Consider the following 23,972-nt stretch of genomic DNA (forward strand, 5'->3'; position numbering starts at 1 on the left):
AGTCATAAAGTTATCGTAAGAGATAATTGTTCATCAAAATATTGTATCAAACCCTTCGTAAATCATAAAGAACGTTAAAATGCTTGGAAAAAGTACATGGTTTGAGATGACACATTTGGTCTGCTATAATTACACAATAGAAAAACGTGTCCAACAGTAATCAGTTATTTAACGCGACAAAATATTTGTAACACAATAAATCGTGCAAAAAATAAAAATTGGCTGCAGCCAAAATCTGCAAGTAAAAGGCTAAGCGCCGAACGAATTTTATTCACTAAAGTAGCCGCAAACTCGCAAATTTCGACTAGAAATCTTGCTAATGAGTTAAAAGATGAGTGTGGCATTGAAATTTCCAATAAAGCAGTACACCAAGTTTTTCAAAAGCACAATTATATTTCTCGAGTTGCTCGAAAGAAGCCTTTGCTCTCTGCACAGCGATTATATTGGGTTGGCAACTAAGTAATTGCGGATTTCTTTTTTAGAAAATCAAAGACAATTTTTTCATGGAACTAAATAACTTTATTCTGTAATGTATTGCCCATTTTGATCAATGACCTTTTGCCATCTTTCAGGCAGATTCAAAATCTCATGTTCATAAAACTTCTGGTTTTTATTAGCAAAAAACTGAATCAGTTACGATTTGACATCATCATCATCATTATTGAAATTTTTACCATTCAAGGAGTTTTGTAAAGATCGAAACAAAAAGTAATCACATGCTGCAAGGTCAGGACTATATGGCGGATGTGGCAAAACATCCCAACCAAGCTCCCATAATTTTTGCCGAGTGGCCAAAGATGTGTGTGGCCTTTCATTGCCATGATGGAAAACAATACCTTTTCGATTTGTCATTCCGGGCCGCTTTTCTTCAACTGCAGTGTTTAATTTCATTAGTTGTTCAATGTAGACATCAAAATTGATCGTTCGGTTGAGTGGTAAGAGTTCAAAGTACACAATTCCTTTGTAATCCCATCAAACTGATAACAAAACCTTCTTTTGAGGAATATCAGCTTTTGATGTTGTTTGAGTTGATTCACTTGGACAGCTTCACGATCTTTTTCGCTTGATGTTGTTGTAAACAACCCATTTTCCATCGCCAGTTATCAGTCGTTTTAAAAATTGATCATTTTCATTACGTTTCTTTAGCAAATCGCAGCTGTTAATGCGTTGCGTTAAATGCGTTTCTTTCAGTTCGTGAGGAACCCATGTATAGAGTTTGTGAACATAGCCAAGTTGTTTTAAGTGATTTTCAATGTATGAACGTGATAAATGAAACTTCTCTGCAATCTCACGTGTTGTACTGTGACGATCCTAATCGATTATTGCTTTGATTAGGGCATCATCAATTTCAACTGGACGACCAGAGCGTTTTTCATCTTTGAGTGAAAAATCACCAGAAAGAAATTTGGCAAACCAATTTTGACACTGCCGTTCTTTTAAGGCTTCGTCGCCATAAACAGCACATAACTTTTTATGAGCTTACAAAGCAGTTTTCCTTTGCGGAAATAAATAAAAAAGAAAAATATGACGAAAATGTTCCTTTTGATTTTCCATTTTTCAACGAACGCCAAACGAAAACTACGCAACCGATCCAAAAACTGTTTTTACTGCTTGACAGCTGAATTACCAACTATCAAATAACAAAATGTGTTTTACATTTTTACTACATCTGCAAACAGAAAAATTCAACTGAAGTCATCTATGAGTGAAATCCGCAATTACCTGGTTGCAACCAAAACTTTGCTAGCACATACCTAGCTCTGACAGATAGCTACTAGGCAGATATGTTATTCTGCGCTGACACTAAACTCATGCTGTCGACGGACCCAATAGAGTGTGGAGGTACTTTAAAGTTAAAAACACTTTAAAGGCGGAATATTATATAGGGTGGGCCATGTAAAATTTGCTTTTGAATCGGCAATAAAAAAAAAAAAACTAATCAATATTTTTTCAAACTTTTTTTTTATTTTGAAGATTGAGAATTGTCATTTATGAATGAAAAATAATATCGTTCAAATGACTGCCACGACTGGCTTTACAGTAGGCCATTCGATCAACCCAATTTTTAAGCAGATTTTCGATTGTTTGGGCTCCAATTTCATGAATGGCAACTTCGATTTCGTGTTTTAAAGCATCAATCGTCTCTGGATGGTTCGCATAGCATTCGCCCTTAACGGCTTCCCACAAAAAATAGTCCAACGGGCTTAAATCACACAGAGGCGGCCAATTGATATCGGAATTCAAAAACGGTAGCCAAAAGTTCGAGTGTAACTTTGGCAGTGTGACAAATTGCACCGTCCTGTTGATACCAAATGTCGTCCATGTCATCCTCTTTAATTTTTGGAAACAACTCGTTGAGCATGTCACGGTAACGCTCGCCATTTACTGTAACCGCGGCTCCTCGCTCATGTTCGAAAAAAAATGGCCCGATGACGCCGCCAGACCAAAAACCGCACCAAACAGCGACTCGTTGTGGATGCATTTGCTTCTCTACAGTAACGTGTGGATTTTCTGAGCCCCAATTCCGACAATTTTGCTTATTGACGTAGCCACCGATGTGAAAATCAGAAAAGAAGAAGAAACTCACCACTTTGGAAATAGGTTTTCAATATTTCAGAATTTTGTTCAAGCATATAGCGTCCCATATCGTAAATGTCAAACCTTTAAGTAAATTATAAACACATTTGATATGTCATTTGTGTTACCATTCTCAAAAAAATAGGTGGTTCAAAAAGCAAACGGTATATGGCCCACCCTGTACCATCAGTGAAATATGTCAAACTTTCATTAATGAGTTGGGGATGCATATCCAATTCAGACATTCAAAGTACTCATTTACATTTCGTTTTTTAAAACATATAGGGTTATTCAATAGGTGCGCTTCAACTTTTTTCCGATAGGGAGGGCGAACGACGCAATATTTTTTATTTTTCGCTTGTCATTTGTAAACTTCATTAGTATTTCATCATGGAACGCTACACACTTGAGCAACGATTACAAATCGTGCAAATTTTTTATGAAAATAATCGTTCTGTTGCTGTTGCTGTTTTCCCAAAAAATCATCTTCAGTGATGAAGCTCACTTTTGGCTCAATGGCTTTGTCAACAAGCAAAATATGCATTACTGGGCAGAAAGCAATCCTCACGTGATCCATGAGGCACCGTTGTATCCCGAAAAAATCATTGTTTGGTGCGGTTTACATGCCGGCGGCGTAATTGGCCCATATTTTTTCGTTGACGAGAACGATCGCCACGTTACTGTGAATGGAAATCGAAACCGCGACATGATAAACGATTATTTTTGGCCGCGATTGAATGGTATGGGCTTAGACGACATGTGGTTTCAACAGGACGGGGCCACAAGCCACACAGCACACGCTACAATTGATTTGTTGAAGAGTAAGTTCGATGAGCGCATTATTTCCAGAAATGGACCGGTCGAATGGCCGCCGCGCTCGTGTGATTTGACGCCTCTAGACTATTTTCTTTGGGGTTATGTGAAGTCATTGGTCTACAGTAACAAGCCGGCGACGATTTGTGAGCTCAGAGCCAATATTGAACGCGAAATTGCTGGAATTTCGGCCGATTTATGCAAAAGAGTGGTCGAAAATTGGGTTCAACGATTGGACTTCGTAAAACGTGCACGCGGTGGTCATGCAAAAGAAATCGAATTTCATACTTAAATGTATATGTTCAAACTCGATAATAAAAAAAAAATTAGTTAAAAAAGTCAAACCGTTTGTGTTTTATTCAAAAAAGTTCAAAAGTTGAAGCGCTCTTACTGAAAAACCCTATATATCTTTAACCTATTAACTGTAAATGTAAAAAGACTTTCTTGACAACTATGTTCGAAAGGTACATTGTGTTTTTTTGTTTTTTTTTTTTTAGTAATTTTTAAACGGTATTGAGAGATTCAAAGAAAAACATGAAAAAATATACATATATTTCCTCAAGAAATATGTCTGATTTTTAAAACACTTTCTTGACAAATTGTACATCTTTCATCTTTCATGAAACCAATAGAAACCTGCAAAATGCACTTAATCCAGTTTTTCGCTCAGAAAATTTCGATGATTTATATTAATGAAATATGGCGTAAAATTGGTGTTTCTTAGAAAATTTAAAAAATGTTTTAACTTTGATTAAATTTACTACCGAGCTTATAGAGTAGCGATGCCTTTATATGTATGTATGCATATCGCTTTCCTCCTACTTGAAACCACTTGTTGTTGTGCAAAAGTATGTTAAAAAAATTTGTTTAACTGATTTGAACTATCCACATACTTCTGTTCACCAACAGCTACTTGTGACTTACATATACATATGAGTATTTAGCACCATAGCAGATGTGTGTATTACTCGTATATACATGTGCACCTGTAACTCAGCCTTATCACTGCACTACTTTTGCCACCAGAAAGTGTGTAAAATATCTGACAGTAGCAATACGGTAACCTTTTATTATTGGTTTATAGGTTTCCAGTACTGATAATTATGTAAACAATCCTAAGATTGTGTAATAATAAGTTTGAACACCTCAAAGAAGTCTACACCGCACGAAAAAAGTATAAGACCAAGAAGATTAGGATGATATCAACCAAAGCAATAATAAAAAATGTCCCAATTAGCATGGGGATAGAGGCCGTACAATGCGAGAGATTGCTTCAAAATGAAGAGGTTAGGGGTAGTCAGAATTTTCAAAAAATTGGATTTTTTTTTTTGCATTTTCTTAAAGCATAATATCGTAAAAACATTGTGTGAAAATTTGAAGTGAATCCGAAAAATACTTTTCAAGTTATTCAACAATTAACAAAGAGCGCTCGGGCGCCCCGGAGCAGATAGCAAAACTTTAAATGCATTTTTTTTAAAACTGTGTTTTTGAACTGGTGATCACTGTAACTTAAAAACCACTTGGTAGATTTCAATAAAATTTATACTGCTTTTGAAAAACATAAAAACTCGTGCTTAATAGAAGGAATTTTATTCAAAAATTTCGATTTTTTTAACAATTAATTGTCGGTTTTTTTCTAGAAAATCTGAAAATTATTTTCTGAGGTCGTCATAGTGTTAATTTTGAAAAAAAAGCTTCAATCAGGCACAAGTTTATCTATTAATAAAACTACAATAATTTCTCTTGTCCGATTGATTTCATTGCGTTACAAAAACGAACTTTTTTTCTGTCCTATGAACCAAATATACTTTTTCGAAAAGGGGAGAAAAAATAAAAATACACGTGTATCGGCGATTTTCATGTACACGTCAGAATTTTTTTTCTAAATTTTCGGCATAACTTGAAGGAAAATTTTTAATGTAACAATTTTTAATTTTAATATGTATAATAAAATTAATAAAAAAATTCGGGGCTTTATATCTCTATTGTAATGCGGAGTGAAATACCTTTCTTTTGATACCAACATCGGCATATCTCATGCAATTTTTTTTTTTTAATTTCGAACAGGTAGCAACCCTGTGAAACATTGTCAGGTGAAAAGTCTAGAAATGTGATACACTATCTGTGTGCCCAATATCATTCAAATCTGTTAAGCTAATCCTGAGTTCGTGTGGCTATACAGATATGCATACAAGAATTGCTCGTATAAAGTTATAAAATACAAAAAAAAAAAAATTGTGACGTGTACATGAAAATAGCCGATACACGTGTATTTTTATTTTTTATCCCCTTTCCGAAAAAGTATACATGGTTCATAGGACAGAATGTGTGTAACGCGGTGTTTTAGATGAATCTCCAAGGATTTGTGATGATCACCGCAAGGACTTGATTTATTTTTTGATTTTATTTTTGTAAAATAAAGCAATTAACCAGCAAAAAAACATTATTGAAAATCATCAATTTTTCGGGCCTCTGACTACCCCTAACCCCTTAAAAGAAGCAAAACTGTGATTTTCCATTTTCATTGCTTCGCTTTGAAAAAAAAAAATACGGGATTACCAAGAGAAGTGGTAGAAAACCAAAACCTAGCGCTAGAGATGTTCGGATCAAACGTTTAACTATAAATAAATAAATGCTGAAACTAAACACACTCTTAATTTGGAAGTTAATACCCGGCGTATGCAATAAATTTTGCAAGCTGATTCTTGTCTTAAATAGGCAAAACGAGTACCTAAACCTAGGTCGACACAATACACAAACAGGCCAGATTGACATTTGAAGAAAATTACCGAAAAAGGAATGCGAAGAGTACTCTTTTCCGATCAAAAACAAAAATGTATAATATATATTATATATTTGGATAGACCAGAGTGTTCCCAAATGTATTGGCAAGATAAATGGAAGAAAAAGTAGAGGAGAAAGGTTCGTAATTTCGGAGGGCAGCCATTAGTGTCAAAGGCAAAACAAACAAAAACATAAGGGCGTTTTATATCCAAAAAAATGAATATTGCCAAGTATAGGGTGATCAATTTAGAGGTATCGGATTTTAGAATGAAGTAAAAGAACGAAAACTCAAATTGATTGTGCAATCTTTAATATTTTTGTGTAGACCTGTTCATGACATTTATTTTTTAAAGGTAATCCCTTTCAAATGTTGGCCGCAACTGTGCCGTAATTCGACCATCCGTAAACATTAATTTTGAATGACTCGCTGTAATTGAAGAAGAAGTTTCTGAAGAGACAACAATCTCTGCTGAAAGAGATACCAATCCGGTGAATACGTTGGGTGTTCAAACATTTCATACTTCAATTTACTCAATTTAAATTGTTTATTTTCTATATGAGGGTTTTCTCTCATAAATTTTTTCATTCACCTGACCCAAGACCCAAATTTTACCTTTCTCGAGTTAATCAATTAACCAAATTCACTTTGCGTCCCAAAAGAACTGATGCCGATCGTGCTGACTTCACCTGTTTCGGTGTGTTTGTAAACGTTCTTGTTTCAGTTTAGGATGGTTCTAGATCCTCGTCTTATCCATTGTTATAAATCGGTGCACAACATATTTTCCATTTTGCTTAAAACGCTCTAAATCATGATGAGAAACTTCCAGCGAATGTGAAACTTGCGTACATTTCTTTAAGTGTTTACTTGCCTTGAGCTCCTCATTCCTGTCGCGTGGCATTAAATTCAGAATATTTAATTCCAACGTCATATCCATTTTACTATACACTACTGCACCACGACTAATACAACGCATACAATATTTACAAATCATTGACTTCGACGTATACTAAAGATAAATTGTCTAGAAACTACTTATACATACATATATCCAACGACAGGATGTAGGAATTGACTAACCAACCATACGCTCATCATACAAACGTGTAAACTCCCGTTTATGCACAGTTGGAAATTAAGTAGCATTTCATTGCACGATACACGGTTCTTTCCATTGTGAAAAAATTCACTGGCACGTCAGCCACACATTGGTTGTAAAGAAATAATGAGTTGAGAGATCACCACACAAGTTTATAGTGAGTTCGAGTGAAAGATGAAGCATTAAAATGACATATTCATTTTGATTCGTCTGCAGTTAATTAAGCATTGTACAAAATGACTAGTAAAAACATTCTTTCTCCTCCTATTTTTTGACAGGTACTTAAATAATGCTTTTTTATTGAGAAATATCTAAATTTGTACGAAATTCTTTAAACTTTTTGATATGATTTTCTATGAAATTTACCAGTAAAATTTCGAAAAAATTTGTTTTTTTCATAAACTGTTAATATAATCCTAGAACGTAAATTTAAGTATTTATTATATTATAGATCGTCAACCGTGACGACTCTATTCTTTGCGTTCGAGCGCTGAGAAAGGTATAGTTAAGTTGCCGACTTTAGACGCGTTTTTCTCAAAACTATATTTTTCGAATTGGCTACACGATAACTCGAAAAGTTATTGACCGATCTCTCTGAAATTTTGAACACATCTTTTTCGAAGAAAAAATAGTAGGAAAATTTGCCCCAAAATGCCTTTTTTTAGCATTTTATTCCCCGATTTTTTTCCATTTTTGTTTAATTCATATAGAAATTATGGCATTAATAAACAAACAAATTTTTTTTGAAGTGAAACTTCTTTTGTCTCGAAGGATGAAACGCTGTGAGGAGTAAAACCATAGCGTTTCATCGATATGTGACGCTACGCCAGCGCCATCTGTTAAAAGCGTGGCGTGGATGAAACGCTGTGAGGAGTAAAACTACGCTAAACTACGTAAAACTCACGCTATGCCAGCGCCATCTGTTAAAAGACTGGCGTGGCGTGTCGTCGTGAATGTAATGCGGTCGTTTATTATTGCATTCTTATCGAATGTAATTTGTAAATATGACATTTGATTGACGGCCGCCGTAGCCGAGTGGGTTGGTGCGTGATCACCATTCGGAATTCACAGAGAGGTCGTTGGTTCGAATCTCGGTGAAAGCAAAATTAATGAAAACATTTTTCTAATAGCGGTCGCCCCTCGGCAGGCAATGGCAAACCTCCGAGTGTATTTCTGCCATGAAAAAAATCTGCTCATAAACATATCATAAAACAAAATGAAATAAATGCATAAAAAAAAAAAAAAAAAATTTTCTTGTGATTCGAACCAAGGATTTCGGATCGGAAGCCCACATTGCTAGCCGCTGGGCTATCGCGCTGTGCTGTCGCCGCAAAATAATGTATCATAAATCTGTTTACCATACCAAAGACCATACACTTTGCGAACGCATTTCGGTGGAAACAGTTGACAGTTATCCCAAACACAATATTATATTAGTAACGCGAGACGCGTCATAGAGTGTGTGTGTAGTTTTGAGCAAATCTTACAAACATATTTTGTTTTGTTGATTGATTTCTGTTAAATATGGCATCAAATCAACAAAAACGGAAACCGAAAACAGGTGCTGAACGGCAACGTGAGTATTTGGAGCGTAAAAAATTAAGAGCTACTGTTGAACACCGTGACAGTGAATCCTCCGGTTGTACGATAAGTGATAATTTGTAGTACCAACAACAAGATGCGGAACTACCATTGATGCAGTATTTCATCGATACCTTGATAGATTAGAATGTAGATCATTTTTTACGTATTTCAGTTACCATAAAGCCCTTGTTTCATTTTTGGAAAACGAATCCAATAATGATAATGACAATGCCGAGAACCAAATGTAATTGAGTACAATAAATTCATTTCTTTTTATATTAAAATAAATAAATAATTCTGTTTAATAAAATTCTATTCCATGCTTTCCATGACTTCTGCATGCATTATATTGAAATAATAGTTAAATTATTGATTTGTTGATAAAAGAAGTTTCACTTCAATCGTGCGGGTTCCGTGAACTACCACACACTTTCTTTTTTTTCTATTCAGGTCACTGACGCCGATGCTACAATGCCCGCCGATTGAGAAGCTCCGCTGCGACCTGCCTGAAAGAATTGAGTGTACATCCGCCGTTTTAAATCATTAAAATAAAAAAAAAAATTATTGTATATTATTTTAATGTATAAATAAACTGTATGCCAATTTTGAAAAAATATATTGACTTCTTCATTTTAAATAATTTTAATGAAAATCAGGGAAAATGTGGCCGTTTACAGGTATCTGTCCCCTTAATCATTTTAACGCAACCATGCTAAATAAAAGAGCGGTTTGGAATCAGGTGACCTCAGCTGTGGGCATTTTTTGACGACCAGCTGAGAGTGATGGCGCCTATCGTGGTTCCGTTACTTTGCTCTCAGCGCATTTGACAATGAGTTACGTCGTTTTAGCACCAGTATGTCTAGATTACCATTTTCGTAACTTGATTTAGCATTTTTTTGTTGTTATTTAGTCTCGGAGTTTTAGTTCTTTCTTCATGACATTTTTCTAGCCTGTTCTAATTAAAAGTAATGTTTATAAATTTGTAAAATTTACATTTTTTTAAATTAGTTCAGTAATTCACTCAGTTTTATTTAGCTTTACTTTTTTTAACATCTGGTCGTATTGCCCGCGATTGCAGTTGTTGTTGGTGTTCTTCTGCTTTCAGCAGTCAAATCTCTGTCTCGCTACTGCAGTGTTGCCTGACTTTGGATATCAAAACGCACTGAAATGCCCATTTCAAGAAAATAAAATACCAAATTTTTATTGAATTACTTAAAGAACTTTGTATGCGTGATAATTTGTCTTTAAAATGTGAGTTTTTTATAAGAGTTTTAAGATAAGGTACTCTTTTTGTAAAAATGTCGTTATGGGTTCTTCAGTATTATCTGGTATTTGTTTGCTTATTTTTACTATGATTACATTTTAAAATGCGTAAAAAGGTTTTCTATGTTAAGAAGAGTTGGGTTGCATTAACTTAAAAGGAGCAAAAAATTAAATGTGCACTTTCAAAATATCAAACTTTATAAGAATCAACAAATTTGCATTAGCACTAAAATCTTCTCGGAGTGACCTTTTTTAACATTCTTTTGTTTAATAATACAATGTTTTTAACATACAGTTTCGATAGCTTTAAATTAAGAACAAAACAAAAAAAAACAAACACCAAACTTAAAAATTTTCGTATTTTGGGTATAAAAATTCACTAAATTTATTGTGAAGAGCAAATGGTTGGCAAGACTGCACAACTTGGCAAACGTGACGTCACACACTCTCTGATGGGCGCAGTCTTGTTTCTATCATTCTTGGTTACTTATGGATTTGTACAATATTACTAAGTGATGCTTTCAACTCTTTTCCACCCACCTGCGCATAGAAAAATATCGCGTGTAGTTACTAGTTTCCAGAGCTTGGAAAGTGAGAAACATCGATAATTAGATCCGTAACTCTTTTTCTCGTGAGAGCGCTGTTAAAATGTACATTTTTTATAACATTCGTCAGTATTGCGACAATGGAATAAACTTTGAATGGGGCATTTTTTAACAAAATGTCGTGAATGTCGTCCAAAATCAGTTGTTGTTACGAAAACCATTGATGCTGTGCGCGTATTGCAAGATCGTCATGTGACCTATCGTGAGATTGAGACAATCTTAGGCATTAGTGGGACCAGCATACATTCAATATTGCATAAACATTTGACTGTCAAAAAAATTTGTTCGCGCTGAATCCCACACAATTTGTCAACCACTCAAAAAAAGGCTCGTGTCGATTGGTCGAAGGAAATGCTCAAAAAATACAATCACGGGGCTTCGAAACACGTCTATGACATCGTGACAGGTGATGACTCATGGATTTACGCGTATGAACCCGAAAGTAAACAGCAGTCGACTGTATGGGTGTTTCAAGATGAGCCAAATCCAACAAAAGTTGTTCGCGCACGAAGCACTTCCAAGCAAATGGTCGCCTGTTTTTTCGGAAAAACTGGACATGTCGCAACCGTACCACTACTCGTAGAACAACGCAGAACAGTAAATTCTGAGTGGTACACAACCATTTGTTTGCCAGTTGTCTTCCAAGAAATTAGGTAAACCAATTGCCAAAGACGGATCACTTTTCACCAGGACAATGCGACCTCTCACACATCGGCTCAAACAACTGCAGTTTAGAGCACCCAAAACATCGAATTAATGCGTCATCCGCCATATAGTCCTGACGTGGCACCGAATGACTTCTTTTTATTCCCGTACGTAAAAAACAAACTGAGAGGTCAACGTTTTTCGACACCTGAAGAAGCGGTTGCGGCATTCAAAATGCATATTTTGGAGGTACATCATTCAGAGTGGCAAAAGTGCTTCGACAATTGGTTCAAACGCATGCAAAAGTGTATAGATCTTCATGGAGAATATTTCGAAAAACAATAGAGTGATTTTCGATGATTAAAAATTGTTTTTGTTCTCTAATCCCGACATATAAAAGGCACCCCTCGTATAAGTAAGCAAGACGAAATAAAAGTAGAAGCCAAAACGGATAAACAGGCTTTGAAAAATTCCAAAAACCCACTTTAATTAAAATTACTACGTTTCAACTGAATTTATTTCAAAGCAAATTATTATAAATATTTAAATCGCGATATTTTTCTATGAACGTAAACTATTTTCGTCAGTTATTTCTGGCAGCTCGCCATTTCGACTATCAGCTGCTCATCAGCCCAGGCGTTGACAGTGCTGCCAAGTACTTAAAGGAGTTCGTGCGCAGAGAACGTTAACGTTCTCTGTCGTGCGTGTGCTCTCACAAGGCCTGCAAAGTCTGGTGTTTGGCTCTAATCTCAAATTGAAACTGATGAATGAAAAATGATTCACGAATGCCTGTGTTCGACCTTTTTGAAGCAGTTATCTGATCTATCAAACCTAATCACCATAGCCTGCTAGCTTCTAACAAATCTAATATTAAAGGAATTATTGCTTCTTGGGTATCGCTGGAATCTATGTACATATGTATAGTTTCAGTTAGCAATGCATTTGATTGCTATGACGATTTTCAACTTCAGTATGAAGAATAAATACTATTTGATTAACGTGTACTTAAAGCTTTATCGGTGCAATAAATTTGGCTTATCAAACATACACAAATATTTTAGCTCATATAGCATTGCAATACAATATGTAACCTGAAAACATTTATGTTTGCAAATACGTACAAGTATATAAATTTAGACCTTATCTTAGTAATTAATTTCACCACTAATAAGACTATAAATGCTTCCTTCTTCATTAAGGCAAAAGTATTTGCTAATGGTCTTTCAAACCGTCGCATAAAATGTTGCTGAAAATCGGTATAATTTTTGCACTGTGCCTAACGGCATTAAGCAGTGGCGAACGTGTACGCTATGATAATTACCGAGTCTACAAGTTGAATGCATCCAATAACGAAGAATTGGCGCTACTGAAACGCATGGAGGACACCAGCGATTCATTGCTCTTCTTAGACGGCATTCACAGAGTAAACAGAGCTGTAAAGGTTGTGGTTGCGCCACATAAGTTGCACGATTTTCTGCTGATATTGGATACAAATAAGATTGAGTACGAGTTGGTGGAACAAAATTTACAAACAGCTTTGGACAAGGATTACGAACAGATTGAAACACGTGCCACCACCTCTCGTCGTTGGACGAGCTATCAAACATTGAGCAACACTTATTCATGGCTGGTGTCGTTGGCTAATTCGCATGCTGCTAATGCCACCTTGATTGAAGGTGGTAAGAGCTATGAGAAGCGTTCCATATTGGGCATTAAGATCTCGATACAGAATGGAAAAAAACAGAAACCTGGCATATTCTTGGAAGCTGGTATACACGCGCGTGAATGGATTGCACCCGCTACAGCCACTTATATCATCAATGAACTGTTGACCTCTACAGATGAGCAAATTAAGGAGTTGGCTGAGAATTACGATTGGTATATATTTCCGCATGCCAATCCCGATGGTTATATGTATACGCATTCGACAGATCGCATGTGGCGTAAGACGCGTCAGCCATATGACACCTGCTTTGGTGCAGATCCTAATCGTAATTGGAATGCTTCTTGGAATTCGGTGGGCGCCAGCAGTAATCCTTGTTCGGACACATTTGCCGGCAGTGCTGCAAATTCAGAAATCGAAGTGCTATCACTTTCCAATTATATTGACTCGTTAAAGAATAAAATCAAATTGTACATCTCATTCCATTCATTTTCGCAATATTTGCTTTATCCGTATGGCAACACCTCTGCGCTGCCCGATAACGTCAAAGACTATGAACAAGTGTACAATGCTACCACAAAGGCGATAGGTAACCGTTATGGAACTGTCTATACCGGCGGTAATATTTACGATGCTATCTACCCGGCCGCCGGTTCGAGTGTGGATTATGCCTATGTTAACGCGGGTATCCGTATGGCTTTTTGCTTTGAGCTGCGTCCGAATGGAGCCTTCAACGGTAATGGCATGGAACTGCCCGCTGAGCAGATAATACCCACCGCAGAGGAGACATTGGACGGTATAGTAGCTATGGTGAACGAAGTCAAGTCTTTAGGCTATTTTGATTAGAAAAATATGTTAAAAATGTTATTTAAAAAATCGACAAAAAAGTAAAATCAAATCCAAAAAATACAAATAAATGAAGAAATCAAAACCGGAATTATTAAAATATATTTAAAGTGCAAATTAAACGTGGTAAAACGAGTAAAGGGAAGGTGGATTTTGAAAGTGGTTTATAAATTTTATTACGTTATTTCAATTTTTCCAGCAACCAGATAAGAAATTTTGAAAATATTAATTTGGGGAAAAATAGATCCATTATTTTCCTGGTAGATGGCTGTAGTGATCGATATCTCGTAAAGTATCGATCAAACAATTTAAAGTTTATACTCGTTATCACGATGATATTTCGAACTAAAAAATTCTTATGCTGTTTTTTGTTTGGGTGTTAATAATAGAAGTCAACAAAGAGAAAATTCGGTACATTTTACTGTTTTTCTTTGATATATGCGAAAATGCAAGTCAGCCCACTGAAATTTTGAATGGTGTTTATGGTGTCCGAGCGGAACTTTTTCCATTCATATTTCTTCAAGGGAGGAGTGGGCGGTATGCAATATTTGAAAACAGGGCATGGCAAACATGTTTACGGAAGGCTCAAAGTTGGACGGAAGAGTTGGTGGGGGAGTACTCTGCAAAGGAGCTCCTCATCAAGCTCAAATTTAGGCTTCCGGACCTCTTTAATTTTTTCCAAGTAGAGACAGCCGCAATTAAGAAAGCTGTGGATTGCTGCTCGCTTCTGTGATTACAGTGAAATACAGTGATTACAGCCTTGCTTGTGCATTCGAAATTAGTCGGGGAATGCCTGACTTCTCTCTCGATTACATCGGAATACTTCGATATTAGGCTCATTTGGGTTCCCGATCACAGCGGCATAGAGTGAAAATGCTGGGCCGATGAGTTGGCCAGACAGGGAACCCTTGAGACGGCTTCATCACAATATAAGGGGATTGGAGTTCCCATAAGAACCTGTTGTCTGCTACTGGAAAGATTGGCCTCGCGTCAACTCAGCGAGCGCTGGGCTAGTGCGCAAACGGGCAAAGTCGCGAGGTCCTTTTGGCCGCGGGTAGATCAGGGGCGCTCGAGAGAACTTCTAAGGATAACAAAGCCATAGCTATCGAATTTGATAGGTATTCTCACCGGACGCTGTCCGTTATGTGTCCATGCGGCTCGGACTGGCATTGCATCAATCTCAACACCGGCTTCTCAGCTGCCGTGCTCTCGTCGGGCCAAGGTTTAAACATCTGGGTTCTCACTTTTTCGCTACACCAGCGGATTTTGCGGGCTTAAATGTCACACATCTGATGAAATTCATCAGCAGCTTGAAGCGAACGTAAATCGACACTAGGTGGTCGTCATATCCTCTAATCCAAGCCCTGGAATCTGTCTAGTTCTTCCACTTTTCCTGTTCCCCTCCCGTCCCCCTGTATGGTATCACAACGGACAAATTTTAATTTTTTGACTAAGTGGGCCGCTCACAAGGGCAGCCCTTTAATCGAACCTAACCTAACCTAACCTAGAAAATGTCGATAATGTCGATAAAGTCGATAAAATCACACAAATATTCGAAGTTGGCCAGCATCTTAGCCCATTGCGCAAAAATTAGGATTTCTTTTTCCCCAGGCTAATAGAAGGTACATATATTTCTAGTCTAATTACTCTAGATTTGTACAAAAGGATCCGTTACAGTACTTAGACTCACTCTTTAACACTTCATTACATCCGAAATATGAAATAAGGGTTGTTTTCTTTAGATGCACAAAACTTTTTGTCAAACCAGTTGGTCCAATAAAAACATGCCGGCGCCGAATGATTTCCCGGTAACTGTGCACAAGCAAAGACTTGATACTTTTTTCTAGAAGCAAGTAGTTTCTTTTTAGTATTTACTATATGGCATCCATTAGACGTACAATACGATCATCAGATCCATTTTGAGTTATGGAGCTTTCGTGTAGCAGACACAATCTTACCTAAAAAATCTCATAAAAGTTCAACGACTAGCCTGTGTGGGAATAACAGGTGCGCTCCGATTGACTCCTCAGGCGGCGCTGGAAGTGATCTTACATATTCCATCCATTGTTAGCGGCCAAATCTGCTTCCAAGATTAAAGCAGCGGGCATGCTAAAGGAAAACACGCACGTTCGCGTATCAGATCTAATATCTGTGGAACTATCAGACTATCTGGTTTCCAAGATAGATCTCAACAAAGACTATAAAGTACGAATACCCGACAGAAAGGATTGGCAGACTAGGGTCATATCTGATGCCAGTGGTCACCATATTTAGTATAATGACGGCTCAAAGATGGACACTGATGGCACTGGATCGGGAGTGTACTTGGAACGGGTTTCCCTAAATTGTTCTTTTAGACTCCCAGACCGGTGTAGCGAAGCCCACCTTTCCAGTAGCGAACCACAGGTTTCCTATTTCACAATCAGATTCGAGCGCGCCATCAACGAGCTCAGGGCACTAATTGTTGCTCGACTATCGGAGCAGATATTTACTTCCCTTACACTTCTAAACAAGCAAGCAGCCAGTAAGCTGCTTCTTTGATTGCGGTTACCTCCGATTGGAACACACTGCAGTGATGCGTTAACCCGAAATTGATAATGATGTCAACAGACCCCACATTTATCATTGAGTTAAGGGCAGTTATATAAAGCAAAAATAAAACTCTAGGCGAGAGATCCCATCTTTTGCTAATAGTCTCTTTACATCCACACAAGGAAACTGCTACTTTTTTATACTCTCCTCGAAATTGGGGTTCCACATTAGCTTTCTCTCAATGGTTATATATATATAATTGGTGCGTATACCACAAATGGAGGGACGTACAGTTTCAAGCCGACTCAGAACCGCAGATATTTTTTTATGAGGAGCTTTTTAATGGCAGAAATACACTCGGAGCTTTGCGATTGCCTGCCGAGGGGCGACCACTATTAGAAAAAATTCTTAATGGTTAGACCTATGTATTTCACATTGAGAGAAACCACCAACGGAGTGCTCGCTATTGAGGCGAATTTAGCTCTGAGTATTTTATATTACCTCGTCTTGAGAGGATTTACGGATGGGTCGCGTCAATTGCCAGCGGGATTAACTTGTACAAAGTATCCAAAAACTTTCCTCTAACAACAAGTGTCATGTCGTCTGCGTAAGCAAACATCCTGCCGCTTCTTCTCAACAGCTCCTCCAGTAAGTCATTGACAATGACATTCCGGAGCCCATCTGCCGTCGGAGAGGGTTTCTGCCGTTCTCCGTAGATGAACCTGATCAGGTCTGTATCGACCCCCAGCTTATCCAGAGGCTTGGTAATTGCGCACATCATTAAAGCACCGTACACAATTCTTTTTCTATAGGACAGAGACAAGCCTCCGCAAATATCCAAATAAATTTTTCACTTGAAATTCTCACAAGAGTAAAAGAGATATAACAGGACAATGGCAATTTTTCCCGATGCTAGAATAAAAATGAGCAGTTTGCTCAGCACATTTGTATTGAATGATAATGACAATATAAGAACTTATTTGATACTCAGCCGCTTTGTTGAGAACAAAATCAAGGTAGGCAATATTGAGAATTCAATTTATGTACTTACACCTTCGCCGCATATAGCATTAACTTATGTCGACTTATCTTGTTTGCACTACAAATAGCGACCGCTGGAAATGGGCTATTGGAAACATGCACCAGCTTCGTGGACAAAAGTACTTCAGTTGGTTGATCCAAATATTGAATAATTAAATTAATAATTATTACATAAGTGCCGACAATAATGCTGGTGAGAAAAATAAGCCAGATGTACCTGAAAGATATAATAAAAATAATAGGTATTATAACTCATTATCTAGCTAAATGTTAAAAACGTATATACGGTTTATCTTATTTAAAAATAAAGTAATTATTAGTTATTTATTAAAACCTACAGACAAATAAAATCGAAAAATATTACCAAATGGATCGGCAACTTAGTGTAGATTTCAAGGCAGGTCGAATAAATAAAAATTAAAATGGAATGGAAACGGCAATGGAATGTCAAAATTAAGCTGCTTGAACGAAATGTCTTGATAGGTGTGATGAGGAACTGGACTTGAGCCTCTCGTTTGACCTCAAAATTTGCTGAGAGCAATTTTCGTTATTTTTATTTTATATTTTATTTCACAGAACTAGCTATCTCTGTATCTGTCTTTATTCTATTCTATCTTTTTCTCTCTACCACTTCTCTACTTTTCTCCTTGACTATCAACCCTTTTACTTTCTAGATTTTCGAATAAAATGGACTTGAGTGCATCTTGGCTAAAAAAGTAAAAACGAAATTGAATGATTAATTTGGCGCCACCTTGTCTATAAGCCCAACGTGTCCTATAGTCGAGTGTTAGTGCTTCTGGTATGACCAAGTAGTTATTCAATTAATTGGCATTCACGTAGCATGATGAATACTTTTATAGACACTAGTGTCGGGTGTTTTTTTAGGGACATTTTACATGCGGTTCACAAGCTGCCCCCATCATCGTTTCTTATTTCTTTCGAAATGAGGAAGAAGCTGTAGTTTTCGTTTCCAAAAATCAATCAGCTAAACATCGACGACATTTGGTTCCAACAAGACCGCGCAACTTGCCACACAGCGCGCTTAACAATTAATTTATGGCAATATTCATGCCACCATTGACGCCATATGGCCAGATTTATTGGAAAAAGTAGAGGAAAATTGGACTGATCGAATGGACAATGTCAATCGTAGTCGCGGCGAACATATGCCGAATATCATATTCAAAAACTAATGCCGTAAAATTATCTACCAAATTATAATGAAAAAACTTTCCATCAATATTTCTATTTGTATTATCATTTAAAGTTCTTAATCTCTTAAAAAACACCCGATACTATAAACTACCGTACTTTGGGTCCCGACGAATCAGCTTCATTTACCCATCAGCTTCAGTTAGCAGAAGCAGAGACTCAGATAGTGGAACTCTCTTTAATCAAAGCAAAAAACCAGGATCTAGATAAGGAAGAACGCTTAGTGCCACGGCTGAACTGTTCTCTGGCTCACAGAGCTGCGGAACCCGAGATTCTCTCTTTCAAAATCTTGGCCTTTACAACGATCGCACTTACAACATTTCTCTTCATCTCCGCAAAAGTACGGAATATATCGTGCACTTGAACTGAATTCTCGCGATAAACCTCGAAGATTTATGTTTGGGGCTAAGAATGGTACTTACTATCCACAACAATAAACAAGGAACAATTTAAAATTTTGTTTGTTCCTTTTATATATACATGCATTTTTTTAAATTTTATTTTAAATTTTGTTTTATTTTTTATTTAATTTTTTTTTATTTTTTTAATGTACCACAAACAAAAACACTCACTTGGCATAGCGTATGGTCGAGGTGTATAGAAGTAGTTTTAAGCCATGCATTCCACTTTCGTTAAGAAATTCCTTTAAAAGATTGCGATATGTTTGCCGTAAATATATTGAAAAGCGATCCATTTTTTAACGAATGTTGGACACTAAAGTTTACGTCCTTTGAATCAATTTAGCTCCAGATGTATTTTTGCAGAGTATAATTTTTAATATGTACGTAAATGTCCAATTATTACTTCCAATAGTTCATTAGCGTTAACAAATTGACGTTTAAATTGCTGGGTTTGCATTTCTCAAAGAAAAATTCGGTATTCAGCATACATTTGATTGATGGGAATACGCTAACATACCGACATATCCAATACGTCAAAGTACAGAGAAGGAAGGAGATATCTACCCCATATTACTACCACTTCTTATAGAAAATTGCCGCCAGAGGTCAACCTCCTTCAACGTGATAGCGCTCTGAGCAGCAATGGCTTGAACTTGGATACCAACGGGATATATTATATTATATTCAGGCAGACAAGAATTGGATAGTCGCTCTCACTATTTCTTTGAGCCTGATTGCACTTTGCTGATGTGTGTTTAAAGTGAAGGTCTATTTATTGGTAGTAAATTGATGAGTAAGTTGAGTGCATCAACTAGACTCAAACATAAAGCTCTCATTACTATAGTACAAGTTGATCCTTGTATCCTCCCGAGCTTGGTTTGGTTGTAGATTTTAGATAGTGAAGGCCACAAAACGAATCCTCCATATGTAAAAATTACCTCACAATTGCAGTGTAAGACCAGTGTGAGATTTTTGATTGAAGACCTCACTTCTAATCTAGTATTCTTATGCAGCTACATGGCGCTATGCTTGCTTTTTTAGCTCTATGGTCGATACTAATTTTTCCAACTACGTTTAGTGTCGAGAATTACGCATTGATATTTGACTGGTACTGATAATTTCAGCCTAATATCATTAAGTTGGGGAAATTGTAGCTGGGTACCTTGGACTAAGTAGTGAAGAATAAAAGTTCAGTTTTTCTGGGATTTACATTCAGACCACAGCTTAAAGTCCAATCACTGAGCGAATCCAATGCTTCCTCCATAATTTCTGGTACGCTACTGCTCTAATTCCCTTTCCTGGACAACTAACAGGAATAGCAAGGTTGACAGGTGTTCTTGTAGTGTTACTATCAATTTCTGTGAGAATTTTTGTGGTTTTTAGCATTGAAATAATCCATTTATTAAGGACTGCTTCTGAGCCTAACTTTGTGAGGGCACTCAGAATAGAAATAGTGCTAATATTGTTGAATAGAGCGAGGGCTGTATGGAGTTGAGTGTGCAAAATGTGAGCACCGCATTCTATAAATAGTTTTGAACTCAGAAAAGCTTGCAGATTATGATTCTGGATGTTGCCGGGAGATTTGATGGTCCATTTTTTTTTTACCCACCCCCTTAGTATTCAAGTAAATGGACTGAACAAGTGCTTTGAAACCATTTCAATGATTGATTTAGTGATAAAATTCAATTATTTCTTATGATTGAAAATAATTTTAGTTAGTCAATAAAAAAAAGTAAAAAATAAAACACATATTTTTGATAAAAAATGATTTAATAGGAAAAAGAACATTTTAGCATAAGTCATACAAAAAAATACAAATAATTAATCTTTTTTATTTTGGCAGTTATTATTAATACATTTGCACAACGGAATACAATTTAGTTGTAACTTTTTGCAAGAACACGCCTTTGTTTGACAATTAGATGTACATTTGCAGGGTTGAATTAACAATTCCGGTAATGGTCGCTTCATCTTTTTTTTCATAGCCTAATAAGGTGTAATCAATAGGCTGTAGTACTGTTTGGTCAGAATTTATCCATATATATGTTTGTGCTGAAGCTCTTAACAAATGTAAATGTAAAGCATCTGATGTGCAAATTACTTTTAATAAATTTAAGCCGAAGCCGATATTTTGAAAAATTAATTTATAGCGAAGTTCATCAACAGTTAATGTTTTTTTTTGAGAAAAGATAGGTGGAAATTGTTTCTAATTCCATTAACTGTTCGACTGTTAGGTATGGATTTCCTAAATGCCTTAGACCATTTTACACAAAATCCAACGATGCAGCTTTTAAACTAATATATTTTTTTATATTGTAGTCTACACAAGACCCAAATTATCAAATTGTACATTATTTTGACTATTTTTCAATAAATAGCTACGGTCCATATAATTCGGTATTGCAGGCTGCATACTATTTAAATCAAATTCGTTCAACTCTGCTGTAGGCTTCACTTTTATTAAATGTACTTCATTTTCCGTAGGTTTTTTTTGCTGATAGATCACCATTGCTGTAACATGAGTCGAGTCTTTTCCGCTTAATGTTTCTTCATTAAAATCATTATTATCTATAGCTTAGAAGAAATAACGACGAATCTCGAACTATATTTTTAGGAATAAGTATTGTAATTTTCTGTCGATATCTTCACACACAACTGACGTTAGTACTTCTTTATCGATGTTTTTTAATGCTTCGTAATTAATGCAATGACAAAATTAATTCCTCATATTGATTAAATTTTTCGATGATGAATAGATTGAATAGATTGAGCTAAAGCTTTGGAGTCGGTTTGTCAGTAATCGTGAAGTATATATCATGAAACACTGATAACGCTCGTCGATTGTAATTTTCACTCAATTGCTTATTTTTAGCACTGAACAAAGCTTGCATAAAAATTTGCCAATTACTCGGTAAATGAATTGTAAATATTGCAAATAAATCGGCTGGATGTTCGCAAGTGTCAATTTGTGTAAAAAGATCATCTTGTCTTTTTCGGGCAGTAATTAAGATTTGTTCCACTGCTGACATTTCGGAGCACAAATAAAGTGTTTTGTTTTTATTTCTTGTTTGTTTACCACAGATTAAACATTTTAGATCTTTATTAAATTTTAAATTTGTTCTTGATGACCTTCGAGGGCCTTGAGTACCTGACACACTAGCTTCTGCAGAGCAGATAGAAATAGAAACATTCTCCTGCTTTTGTAGTGCCAATTCTCGACGTCTTATCTTCTCTTCGATAATGTAACTTGCCATACAAGTTCGATGCCAAGTAGCATTATTTTTAATTTTCTCACTAATGTCATCTTTTCTCCGATCTGCTGCTCTCTGAATATTTATAAATGATTGTGGTTTTGGATTCATCACTAAATTAACCGTTTTATCACAAAACAAACACGAAATTTCGTATAGTTTTCGTTTCTTTATATTTATCACTTCTAAAGACATTGTCCATGTGTTTATTTAAACAAAACACTAATAAAACACTGAATTATAAGAAAACGTAACTAATATAATTATGTGATTACGAAAAAATGAGCCGTCACGCGCCACGAAATATTTTCTACTGACTAATACGAGTGCTATGACGCAATAACGCTTGGACAAGGGGAAGGGCGGGGAAAGGGAAGGGACCATCACAGCTGCCGGCAACATGTTTGTTTTCTTGTGTAGGGTCTCAGGTAGAAGAATTTCAGCATTTTTGCCGGTCCTCACATTTTGCATACTCAATGTCCTTTAGCGCCTGCACTAGAAAGCTCCTTCTAATATATTATATAGAAATGGAGCCAGTTGTGTGCAATTTATTTTTCTATAGTACGTCTTAGCCCGTGCAGTGCTTTTTAGATAGGCGTTTGGGATTTTAGGTTGAACAAAATTTCCATTCTTTCTCTAACTCATACCTTAATTCATTATTAAATACATACTTTCACAAATGGAAGCTAAAAATAAACTTCAATAAAAGCGAAACAACTATTGTTAAAGGAATACCTAAAAACTTATATCTAAATGCTCGTAAATATGAGCTTCAAATTAAAATAAATGGATTCAACATAAAATACAAAGAACAAATTAAATACTTGAGCATAATTTTGGATAGCAAATTCACCTTCGTAAGACATGTAGATCTCATTTTGACAAAAGCCAAAAAATGTTCTTTAACTATTGTATATTAGTAAGAAGGCAGGGTGGACTATCGAACTGCATTAAAATAAATATTTACAAACAAATAATTAGACCAATCATATCTTATGCTCATCCGATACGGTTCAACATTTCGTCGAACCAAATGGAGAGACTAAAACGATTTGAACGATATGTTTTAAGAATTTGTAGCGGTCTTAACCGCCAACCTTACAGAAGTGGTACTTTTCGGAAAAGAGTTTCTAATAAAAGTTTATATGAAAAATGTAAAATATCACGCATAGACTTTTTCTTAACGAAATCGTCAGTAAGATTTGTTGGTAAACTGACATTCATAGAAAATGAACTGATAAACAAATATCTATAAAAGGCAAGGGAAATATCAGTACCTCTAACAGAAAAACATTTATCACCAATATATTTAAAAATACTAAAAAATAATAATGTGTTACATAAAAATAGTAAAGCAATGTATTATCATAGGCGATACAATACTTACAACTTCAACAATGAAAATTTAGTTTATAACATTGATCAATTTATAGCCAAATAAATTATAGAAGTTTAATATACGTTATCTCCTTTTTAAGCCTTTATAGCCTAATAAAATAAATAAAAATATTAATAATCATAACCTATTGTATATTCAAAAGAAAAATAAGTTTTAAACTCCTAGATAAATACAAATTCAAATGCATGTTAGGATAATGCTAAACAATCTAATTTTATCATAACTTTGTAAACTCCTATGTTAAAATGATTTTGGGCAA

At 35.9% G+C, this 23,972-nt stretch overlaps 2 protein-coding genes across 2 annotated transcripts in view; one reads left to right on the forward strand and one right to left on the reverse strand.

Moving 5' to 3' along the window:
* Positions 1-19,356, reverse strand: part of LOC129248768 (sodium channel protein Nach) — a 36,117-nt gene extending 16,761 nt beyond the window's left edge. Inside the window, exons 1-2 of the mRNA XM_054888384.1 lie at positions 19,235-19,356; positions 17,461-17,667 (exon numbers count right to left, since the gene is read on the reverse strand). Coding sequence (XP_054744359.1) covers positions 17,461-17,667; positions 19,235-19,356 — 329 coding nt within the window. The remainder of the gene's footprint in view (positions 1-17,460; positions 17,668-19,234) is intronic.
* Positions 12,596-13,927, forward strand: LOC129247959 (zinc carboxypeptidase A 1-like). Its single transcript, XM_054887342.1, has one exon. It carries the CDS (start codon positions 12,609-12,611, stop codon positions 13,875-13,877), a length of 1,269 nt encoding a protein of 422 aa, XP_054743317.1. The 5' UTR covers positions 12,596-12,608; the 3' UTR covers positions 13,878-13,927.
* Positions 19,357-23,972: the final 4,616 nt, after the last annotated feature.

Source organism: Anastrepha obliqua, chromosome 5 (genome assembly GCF_027943255.1).
Source record: "Anastrepha obliqua isolate idAnaObli1 chromosome 5, idAnaObli1_1.0, whole genome shotgun sequence".
NCBI lineage: Eukaryota > Metazoa > Arthropoda > Insecta > Diptera > Tephritidae > Anastrepha > Anastrepha obliqua.

Coding starts and splice junctions, on each gene's coding strand:
- LOC129247959 (XM_054887342.1), top strand. CDS start 12,609: ATGTTGCTGAAAATCGGTATAATTTTTGCACTGTGCCTAACGGCATTA.